General features: G+C 42.4%; 1 protein-coding gene across 1 annotated transcript; it reads left to right on the plus strand.

The window, feature by feature from the left end:
• Positions 1 to 4,194: 4,194 nt before the first annotated feature.
• Positions 4,195 to 11,453, plus strand: LOC129762593 (uncharacterized). The gene is made up of 3 exons (XM_055761021.1): positions 4,195 to 4,547; positions 4,615 to 11,211; positions 11,277 to 11,453. The coding sequence occupies exon 2, from the start codon at positions 4,831 to 4,833 to the stop codon at positions 11,083 to 11,085; it is 6,255 nt and encodes a 2,084-aa protein (XP_055616996.1). The 5' UTR covers positions 4,195 to 4,547; positions 4,615 to 4,830; the 3' UTR covers positions 11,086 to 11,211; positions 11,277 to 11,453.
• The last annotated feature ends 332 nt before the right edge of the window (positions 11,454 to 11,785 follow it).

An 11,785-nucleotide genomic window follows, 5' to 3' on the forward strand; every position in this document is an offset into this window, starting at 1 on the left:
TGAGTCGAGTTTCACTGCCTTCGCCTCGTTCACGGGTGGTGCTTGTTGTTTCAAGGAAAAGTTATGTGGGCGGACGTGTTTCCACACTCACTCCTCTTTCTCTGACCGCCTGGGGCAGAATTTTCAATACGAGTGAAAATTTTGGATTCCGACAGAAAAGCTCGTAGCCTTTCCGGATCAATTGAATCAGGAAATGGGATTCAATTTGACATTCATTCGTTACCACTCGAACCGAACCGGACCGGCTCTCGATATTGTTTCGTTTTACAATAAATTCTCATCAACCGATGCGCCGCCGGAGAAGCCGGAAAAGCCGCCACAGACACACATACACGCGCGCAACTCTTTTCGATTGGTGGTTATCGAGTCATCTTGCTGAAAAATAATCTACCAGTTCCCCTTGGAATTGAAAATTACATTCAATCGAAAGAGTTTAGTTTAATGTTTTCTTAATGTTTAATGTTATCAAATATTCATTTATTCATTCACTCAGAATGGATTCACATTCAACTTCAAACAAATGATTACTAAATCAACGATAGGCCTACGTCAACCTTGCGGTTATACCACAGACATAACCCACTTCCTGTTTTTTTCTTAAATTTGGCTTCTAAAATACAAAAAACACATAAAATCCATACATAAAATAATCGCGACTTTAGTACTTTTGTATAAACAATATCCAAATAATTGAATCGTCGTTCGTTTTTCAAATGGAAAATCAATCATCAATCCTGATAGAACGCCAGCACGTGCGAGCGCCAGCACGTGGAGAGCACGTGCCTATATCCGATGCGAATGTTGTTGAAGACGTTGCTGGCGACTGCACAGCGACGCAAGAAATCGTGATTAAAAGATGAAACAATAATATGGAGTTCATCATACACGACAACAGGGACAACACGGATATTGCCCAAATTTGAAAAACGAGATCCCGCCACAGACATTTCATTCATTATGAACATCATTACTCATTTTGAATTACTATTTATGAACATATGGTTGAAGGAAACGAAACAAACAATGTGTGGATTTTTATATGTATCGTATGATCATTCAACGTGATCGGGACAACGTCATTCTACGATGTCGTGAGCTATGCCAACGATTCATGGTCGACATATATGCAAAGATAGAGAGCGAACGATTGCGATTCATTCGACAGAATCAACAGAAGCGACGCGAAGAAGAATACATTCACTTGCGTGACGCTATCATGAGCAAACCCGACACAGCCTTTGCTATTGCCAGGCCAAAACGCATACACTGTCATGACATTACAGCACGTGTATCAAAACAAAAAATGCATTCTTCAATGAGCTCATTTACCACATTACACGTATTCTGTCCCAGACGTTGCTGGATGTATGAGATTGACTGGCAAAAGCGAGGATTATCTCATAGGCACATTGATACTTTGGTTAGTCGAAAAAATACGCTCTGAGGAAATCGATAACGCTATTTTCTCGGAAATTCCAGATCCGTTTACTGAGCACTTACTTTCCTGTGTTCTGAAATCCGATCGAGTCAGAATTACCCGAACGGATCGCAGTATAGGATTGTGCAAATGGTGCAAGCTTGCCACACAATCCGACATAGACTACATAGAGCGTCATGCTTCACTTCTGTGTAGGGGAAATGAATAATGTGGTAATGAATTTTCGAGTGAAATGGGCACGCTTTCAAAGCAAAAATTATAAATGAAAATAGACCCTAATATGTGTTCTGTGTTGCAGAGTAACACATTCTCTGCAAGTGGGGAAAAAGCAAAAATTGCCTCTGATATTGATTTTATATCATGATTTATATCATGAAGTTTTGGCGGAAATGTAAAGGGTGTGTCACATCAAATTGCATCACGGAAAAAACGCTGTAGAAATTTAATTTTTAGGAATTATATCTTCAGCTTTCGCTTATAATCAGATAAGAGTGTATAGATCACGTTGGCCATGCTTCACTGTCAATTTTTCGTAAATTTGGGAAAATGTCGTCGAACGAAAAAGAGCGTCGTGAATTAATCCTGTGCACTCATTTCGAGAATCCGGAGTTGTCACATCGGGGCATCGGTAAGATGCTGGGAATCGTCCAATCCACGGTCAGCAGAGTACTAAAACGATACTTCGAGAACCTAACCATCGACCGGAAGGTGAAGAACGGCAAAAATGGATGCTCCGTCAATGAAAAAAATCATAAGCGCGTAGTGAAGCAGTTTAGACGTGATCCGACAAGTTCGGTCCGGGATGTCGCCAATAAGCTGAATTTGTAAAGTTCATTCGTCCAGCGGACCAAGCAGCGGGAGGGCCTGCGTACATACAAGGTTCAGAAGGCTCCTAACCGCGACGAAAGGCAAAACATGGTGGGGAAGACGCGAGCCCGGAAGCTGTACACCGAAATGCTGACGAAGCCGCATTGCCGGGTAATGGACGACGTAAGCTACGTCCAAGCGGACTTTCGTCAGCTGCCGGGCCTGTTGTTCTTCTCCGCAGAGGACAAATTCAGCGTTCCGGAGGAGATTCGCAAGCACAAACTATCCAAGTTTGCCAAAAAGTACATGGTGTCGCAAGCGATCTGCTCTTGCGGAAAGCGGAGCGCCCCCTTCGTGATGACCGGCACGGTAAACGGGCAGGTTTACCTTAAGGAGTGCCTACAGAAGCGCTTACTACCACTATTGAAGCAGCACGAGGGCCCGACCATCTTCTGGCCGGATCTCGCTTCGTGCCACTATTCAAAGGACGTGTTGGAGTGGTACGAAGCCAACGGGGTCACCTTCGTGCCAAAGGAAATGAACACGCCCAACGCGCCGGAGCTTCGCCCAATAGAGAAATATTGGGCGATTATGAAGCAGGCCCTCCGGAAGAACCCAAAAGTTGTCAAATCGGAGGCGGACTTCAAGAGAAAATGGATTTCTGTTCAAAAAAAAACTACAACCTGACGTTGTACAGAACCTTATGGACGGGGTAAAGAGGAAGGTGCAAGCATACGGGCTTGGGCTCGAAGTATGAATAAAAAGAAAATGCCAAAAGTTGTTTAATAGTTTTTATTTTACTGTCTAAAATTTTCAAAAGGATCGGTCTACTGGGCGAATTTCTACAGCGTTTTTTTCGTGATGCAATTTGATGTGACACACCCTTTAATGAGATTTACAGAAAGATAGTTAAGTTAAGTCAGGATTATGTCTTCTAAGTATTTGGACAACTTCGAGCAATGATTTTGATTCAAATTTTAACAATTAAAAATTCCTCTCGGGTCTGATAATCTGATAGAGTTTATTTTTCCCAACAAGACAGCAGTTGAAAGATATTTATAGAAGAACTGAAACAAATTCGGTACCCCATTTTGTTTTTTTTTTGGACTTAGCTCTTGGCCAATGCTCGGAATTTCTTCATATTACGTCAGCTTATGAAGGGGTCTATTGCGGACATTTCCCCGCAAACCGATTTCAAAAATCTTGATTTGGCTCGGCCCTTTGAGCTTAGAAGTGAAACAACTCAAATTCGAGTACCCAAGATGCCTGGGTATAAATTTGACACCCAATTTTTTTTAAATTTTTCCAAATTAAAAGAATCGTCCTGAAATCACTAAAAAATATATTTTTTATATATATTTTTCATACAAAATAGAAGCGAAGTACACTATCTTACGTAAATTAACTCAACTTTGACGAAAAAGCATGCTCAATGTAAATCAGCGGCGAAAAAAACAATGTTGCCAGACCGGGTGAAATTTTATGCCCAAATCGGGCGAAATCTAATTTTGCTGCATTGGCATGCAATACTTAGCGAAGTGTATTGTCAACACTATGGTTACATTGGGGTGCCATATTACCCGCATACCGAATTTTCACTTTGGAATGAAATCTATGAAATTTGTGATTAAAATCTCGATACACTTACTCGAATTCGTTGAAGAACATCAATTTCTTGATCCAAATCAGCTTTAATATTTAAAATCGGCTCACTATTCGATTTTTAATGATTTTTCAAAAGACGCACATGAAACATTTTCGAGATTTCAAAAACAACAAAACTTGATTTTTTTTTCAAAAAAACATAGATATTTTGGGTTTTTGGCATCTGACGTTTGTTACTACATTACTAGAACACTTTTTTTTATTCACCACCAGACTGCGCTCATTACCGCCGGAGATCCGGGTGGGTACCAAATTACCCACGGGGTACCGAATTTGTACCAGTTCCTCTATTGATTCTCTTTTTTTTATTTCACGACAAAACTGTATTATTTTTTGACTTTACATTTAAATTTTTAGAGACCAAATATTTCAATTACGTAATTGTGACGGCAAAAAACCCGATACCGATAACACTACAGCCGCTCTATCCAGTGAAGATTCGATTCCGCAACGCACTCTTCGACAGGCCACAAAAACCAAAGCAAAATTAGAAAACAAAACGTCAAACTGAAGATACAAAACAGAAAAGAATTGAAAAGGATAAAAATTGTCGATCAAAAGAAGAATCGTATCAAAAGTTTTCTATTATCTAAATAATTCAAAGTGAAATCTTAAATTTAAAAATATTCTGAATTACGTGAGTCAAATTGAATTCAATATCTAAGTTGAAATAATATAATATATACATATAATTAATTCTAGAGTGGGTAAAAAACTAAAGCTAACTGGTCGTCCTGATAGGATCTTTCCTTTGTAATAGCTTCACCAAAATTGTGAGTCACATGAGATGAAATCCCACCAAATTCTAATAAAATGCTTTGCAGCAAAAAGTCAACCACAACCATATCGTGTTTTCTTTCTTGACTTGGTGCAATCTAACCCAACAAAATCTTTTTGAATTTTGTACGTGGGTAGCAAGGATGGAAAGACATCTAGACACTCCAGAATACAACTGTAAAGGATGTAATCGTCCCGACAACGCGGATACAGAAATGGTATGCTGTGATGGGTGCCACGAATGGGAACATTTTTCTTGCGCGGGTGTAGATGACACAGTGCGAAATCGTGCGTATATCTGTAAAGTGTGCAAAGCGAAAACTACAGTAACAGAAGCGCTTAAGCCTCTGAAACCTTCTACGTCGGATAATAAATCGGCTCATATGTCCCAGAAATCCAAGAGCGGGTCTAAGCGTGGAAAGAAAGTTCCACAATCGAAGTCACAATCAAGTGTAGCATCCAGTGCAAGAGTAGCATTGCTGCAGGAGGAAATGAAGATCGCCGAGGAAGAAACCTTATTGAAAGAGCAGGAATTGAAGCAACAGCAGCAGTTGAAGAAGCGGGAAATGGAGGTGTTACGTCGCCAACTGGATGAAAAGAAGAAAATCGTAGCAGAAGAAATGCGACTACAACAGTTACAAATTTCCGAGGAGATGGAATTTAATAAAAATCAACATATGATCCGGCGGCAGTCTATAGAAATGCGACGGGAAATAATTCGTCAAATATCATCGGGAAGCAGTAGGAGTAGTTCAATACCCGACTCTAGAGAGAAGGTGTCATCTTGGTTGAATGTCCACAACGACGCTGGAAGATCGATGGAAAACACTATGCGCAACGATACCACAAAGGAAGAGGAAATTCCCGTTTCGCATATAAACCGGTGTTCCGAAGACCCAGCGACTACTTCTACGATGAGTAAACAGGTTCGCACAACTCAGCAGCCTAAAGCCACAATCTCAATAAACACCGAAGGTGCAGGTATGAATACTGTACCTATGTATCAGGACCCGTCCCAAAATAAACCTAGCGTAGTAAATTCGCTACAACCACCGATCATATCAAGTGGCGTTGCGACAGCTGCTCAAACACACGTACCTCAGTGTCAGACAACAACGCGAACTGTTTTCCCGAATCATGTAAATCCAGGCTTAACGAATTGTCCAGGGTCGTCATCATGGATCCACCCCCCTCAATTCGAAATTAGGAATTCGAACAATGTTCCTATTGCTTCCAGTTTCCCAGCCTGTATACCGGAAAATCCCATGTCTTCACAGCCCACGATGGCATTCTCTCAGCAGCACTGTCCATCAATGCTTGGTCCACAACTGAATCAATTTCAAGTGGCATCTCGACAATCGATGGGGAGAGATTTACCTATCTTCACCGGAAACCCCGAAGAATGGCCGGTGCTCATTGCAAGTTTTGAACAATCGACTCTAGCATGTGGATTCTCTAACGCGGAAAATTTAATCCGTCTACAACGATGCCTGAAAGGACATGCCCTGGAATCGGTGAGAAGTCGTTTGCTTTTACCTACGAGCGTACCACACGTTATACAGACTCTACGTACACTATACGGTCGACCTGAACTGTTGATACGGGTATTATTGGAAAAAGTACAACAATCGCCCGCCCCCAAACCGGGACGTTTGGAGACATTAGTACAATTCGGATTGACTGTCCAGAATCTTGTAGACCATCTAGTGGGAGCAAACCAAAAGGATCACCTTTCCAACCCAATTTTAATGCAACAGCTAGTCGATAAACTTCCTGATCATTTGAAACTTAATTGGGGCATATATAAAGGCAATTATCAAAACGCTTCACTCGCGACATTTGGCCAATTCATGACTGGAGTGATCGAAGCTGCTAGCGCAGTCAATTTCGACTTGCCGTGGGTCGAAAAGCAAGACTGGAATGAAAAAAGAAAAAGGGAAAAAGGTGTTATCCATACCCACTCGACGGAGCAAGTTGTTCCAGTCGACGAAGCTTCTTCAACGATAATAAACCGAAAACCTGTTAAAACATGTCCTTTATGTGGTCATGAAGGTCACCGGCTACCTGATTGTAATCAATTCGTGACTCTGAATTGTGATCAAAGGTGGAAGGTAGTCCAACAGAAAAACCTGTGCAGAACATGTCTCAATAACCACGGTAAATGGCCATGCAGGTCTTGGCAGGGTTGTAGTATGGACGGATGTAGACAAAAGCACCATACTCTTCTACATAGTACAACGACAACATCGAGCAATGTATCAGCAAGTCACCTTTCTCTGAGTACATCAACGCATTCCATATTGCGAATGATTCCGGTTGTCCTGCGTAATAACGGACGAACCAAGGCGATTTTTGCCTTCATCGACGAAGGTTCATCACTCACATTATTGGAACAATCAATTGCCGAACATTTGGGAGTGGTCGGAACGCCGGAACCACTAACATTGCAGTGGACGGGAAATGTAAAACGGGAAGAACGAAAATCTCATCGAGTATTACTGGAAATATCCGGAAAAAGTAACACTAATCGTCGAGAAACACTGCACGCGCGAACTGTTACCCATCTACGTTTACCTTCACAAACAGTTAGATATCGTGAGCTCTCCCAACGATTTCCTCACCTGCGTGGACTGCCATTAGAAGACTACGAGCTTATACAACCGAAACTGCTTATAGGGCTCGACAATCTTGCCTTAGGAGTTCCTTTGAAAATACGTCAAGGAAATCGAAATGATCCAATTGCGGCTAAATGCCGACTGGGATGGAGTATCTACGGCGGTTCTCCTAGCCATCCTGGACAAGCATCAATCCTCAACTTCCATGTTGGTGTTGTTTCCGACCCTGATAGGGAGCTAAATGAGCAGCTTCGGGATTATTTTACTCTAGAAAATACTGGAACTATTTCATTAGAAAAACTAGAATCAGAGGATGACAAGCGAGCCAGAAAGATCTTGAGGGAAACTACTAAGCGTATTGCGATCGGATTTGAAACTGGGCTATTGTGGAGAACTGATGATCCTGTGGTTCCAAACAGCTATTCAATGGCGTATCGTCGGTTAGTCTCACTTGAGAGGAAGTTGGAGAAAGATCCCCCTTTGAAGCAACGGATCCACGCCATGATAGCAGACTATGAAGGGAAAGGCTACGCTCATAAGGCTACAAGCGAAGAACTATCTTTAACGAACCAAAACCGAGTGTGGTACCTTCCATTGGGTGTCGTTTCTAACCCAAAGAAACCACACAAAATCAGATTAATCTGGGACGCTGCTGCCAAAACCGAAGGAGTCTGTTTTAACTCTCTTCTGTTGAAAGGTCCTGACCTATTGACTCCACTTCCACAAGTCCTAAGTCAGTTTCGTCAATTTCCCGTTGCAGTGTGTGGAGACATCCGGGAGATGTTCCACCAAATAAAAATCCGTGAGCCAGATCGGCAATCTCAACGTTTCCTATGGCGTAGCACTCCAATTGAACCACCAACTGTATATGTCATGGACGTAGCCACTTTCGGGTCCACCTGTTCTCCTGCGTCGGCACAATATGTGAAGAACCTCAACGCATCGGAAGCTGCTCAACAATTTCCCCGGGCTGCTGCCGCCATTACATTGAATCACTATGTGGACGATTATCTGGCTAGTTTCTCGTCAATTAAGGAGGCGATAGCAGTGATCAACGAAGTCAAGCAGGTACATGCTATGGGTGGGTTCGAAATACGGAATTTTCTATCGAACAAATCAGAAGTCTTGCGTGGCATAGGCGAATTGGAAAATGGTGTCGAAAAAGAACTTGATTTGGTAAGAGGCGAATCCTCTCAATCTGTCCTTGGAATGATTTGGTTTCCCAAGACCGATGAATTTGCATACACATTCTCTATGCGAAAAGATATTTTACCGATTCTCGCCAAGGATCACGTTCCTACCAAACGAGAAGTTCTCAAAGTGGTAATGAGTTTGTTTGACCCCTTGGGACTTCTGGCCTTTTTTCTAATACATGGGAAAATACTCATTCAAAATACGTGGCTCGAGGGATCAGGTTGGGACGATCCTATCTCGAACAAACTGCAAAAACGATGGCAGTGGTGGACTGATCTTTTTCCGCAACTGGAGTTATTGAGAATTCCTCGGTGTTATTTCCCGGCTCCGTTTCCAATTAATTCACACGAGCTGGAAGTACATATCTTCGTAGATGCCAGTGAGCTGGCATATTCTTGCGTAGCATATTTCCGCCTGTTAACGGAGAATAACATTATCGTTGCGCTTATAAGCGCAAAGACCAAGGTAGCCCCCATAAAGTCTCTCTCGATACCCCGCCTGGAATTAAAAGCGGCTGTTCTGGGCACACGCCTGATGGAGTCTATTAAAAGTCAGCACACACTCCCCATTTCACGAAAAGTGTTCTGGAGTGACTCCAGCACCGTTCTGGCCTGGATTCGATCTGACCATCGTCGTTACAACAAATTTGTAAGTTTCCGAATCGGTGAAATACTGAGTTCCAGTGAACCGAATGAATGGAAGTGGGTACCTTCCAAACTGAATGCAGCAGACGCCGCAACGAAGTGGGAGAATGGATCCGAAATTAAATCTGACAGCCGATGGTTCCTAGGACCCAGTTTTCTGCGGTTGTCTGAAGAACGGTGGCCAAAACAAAAGTCTGTGTCAATCACCGAAGAAGAATTACGACCGGTTCATACTCACTGGGAAAGAGAGCCAATCATCGACATCACTCGATTCAGTCAGTGGGCAAGATTACTTCGTACGATGGGATATGTTTTACGCTTTATCCACAATCTTCTACATAAAAAACTCAATTTACCTCCTGAATCAGGTGTACTGACCCGAGAGGAAATTAGAGGAGCAGAAGAAGCGCTGTGGAAAATAGCGCAGTCAGACGAGTTTTTTGAGGAAACGAAATTGCTGAAGGAGACCCAAGGGCCACCCCATGCTGTACATTGCGTCGTCGCTAAATCAAGTCCTATATACCGAGCTTGGCCATTTCTAGATGATCGAGGAGTCCTGAGAATGCGGGGTCGTATTGGTGCTACAAAATTTGCATCATACGAAGCAAAATATCCAGCTATTCTGCCAAGAAAACATCCTATAACCTTCCTAATAACTGACTGGTATCATCGCCGCTTCCGCCATGGTAATAAGGAATCAATTGTGAACGAGATGCGCCAGCGTTTCGAAATCTCCAAACTACGGACATTGGTGAAGAAGGTTATGGCGAGATGCGTCTGGTGCCACGTTATGAAGACCAAACCGAAGTCTCCACCCATGGCATCACTTCCGGATGCTCGAGTAAGCGCATTTGTTAGACCTTTTACATTTGTTGGGTTGGATTATTTTGGTCCAGTGTTCGTTCGAGTTGGTAGGAATCAGGCCAAACGTTGGGTGGCTCTCTTCACCTGCCTCACCATTCGAGCCGTACACTTAGAGGTAGTGCACACCCTATCAACAGAGTCTTGCATTATGGCAGTTAGGCGATTCGTTGCACGTCGAGGATCTCCCGCCGTATTCTATACGGATAATGCGACATGTTTTCATGGTGCAGATAAAGAGCTACAATCTCAGGTCGACATTCGAAACAGAGCTTTAGCGTCTACGTTCACCAGTTCCCAAACCAGCTGGAAATTCATTCCCCCTGCTGCTCCCCATATGGGAGGAGCATGGGAGCGACTTGTCCGTTCTGTAAAAATAGCAGTTGGCACAATAATAGATGCTCCCCGCAAACCCGACGACGAAACTCTGGAGACTGTTTTATACGATGCTGAGGCCATGATAAATTCTAGGCCCCTGACGTACATTCCACTGGAAGATGCTGACCAGGAGGCACTGACTCCCAATCATTTTTTGCTGGGTAGCTCTTCCGGCATTAAAATTGAACCCGTAGAGACAGGCAACCGCTCCATCCTGCGGAGTAGTTGGAAACTCGCTCAGCACATCACTGACGAGTTCTGGCGGAGGTGGGTGAAGGAATACCTACCAGTTATAACTCGAAGATGTAAGTGGTTCGAAGAGACGAAAAACATAGAGGTGGGAGATTTGGTACTGGTCGTGAACGGTACAGGAAGGAACCAATGGATACGTGGACGTGTGGAACAGGTTTTCTCAGGACGCGATGGGAGAGTTCGTCAGGCGATGATACGAACTGCGACTGGTGTTCTACGGCGACCGGTGGTTAAGCTAGCGATTTTGGACGTCGAGAAAGTTAGTAAACCCAATCAAGAGTCTACAGGGGATCAGGACCATTACATGGGTTTACGGGCGGGGGTATGTGACGGCAAAAAACCCGATACCGATAACACTACAGCCGCTCTATCCAGTGAAGATTCGATTCCGCAACGCACTCTTCGACAGGCCACAAAAACCAAAGCAAAATTAGAAAACAAAACGTCAAACTGAAGATACAAAACAGAAAAGAATTGAAAAGGATAAAAATTGTCGATCAAAAGAAGAATCGTATCAAAAGTTTTCTATTATCTAAATAATTCAAAGTGAAATCTTAAATTTAAAAATATTCTGAATTACGTGAGTCAAATTGAATTCAATATCTAAGTTGAAATAATATAATATATACATATAATTAATTCTAGAGTGGGTAAAAAACTAAAGCTAACTGGTCGTCCTGATAGGATCTTTCCTTTGTAATAGCTTCACCAAAATTGTGAGTCACATGAGATGAAATCCCACCAAATTCTAATAAAATGCTTTGCAGCAAAAAGTCAACCACAACCATATCGTGTTTTCTTTCTTGACTTGGTGCAATCTAACCCAACAACGTAATGAAATACATTGAATTAAAAAAAGTAATTGTATGATTTTTTTCCGTCGGCGCATAAACATCAAACACCCTTCCGGTCAAACCGTTTCATTCGTTCTATTATATCGATCACATTCGATCGATTTTATGGATCGTTAAAACATTTGAACACAGTATCAATATATTGATAAATTTTCATTTAACAAACAACATATCCACATAACAAAGCAATAATTTATATGGCAGAACAACGTTTGCTGGGTAAGCTAGTAACCATATAAATTTCGCCTTAACGTTGAAAGGTTAATTTTTTTCTTGAATTATTAAAAAAAATGCAAACTA

Source organism: Toxorhynchites rutilus, chromosome 1, assembly GCF_029784135.1.
Source record: "Toxorhynchites rutilus septentrionalis strain SRP chromosome 1, ASM2978413v1, whole genome shotgun sequence".
Classification (NCBI taxonomy): domain Eukaryota; kingdom Metazoa; phylum Arthropoda; class Insecta; order Diptera; family Culicidae; genus Toxorhynchites; species Toxorhynchites rutilus.

Bases quoted from the DNA above. Each gene is read 5' to 3' on its own strand.
- LOC129762593 (XM_055761021.1), top strand. From the start codon at position 4,831: ATGGAAAGACATCTAGACACTCCAGAATACAACTGTAAAGGATGTAAT.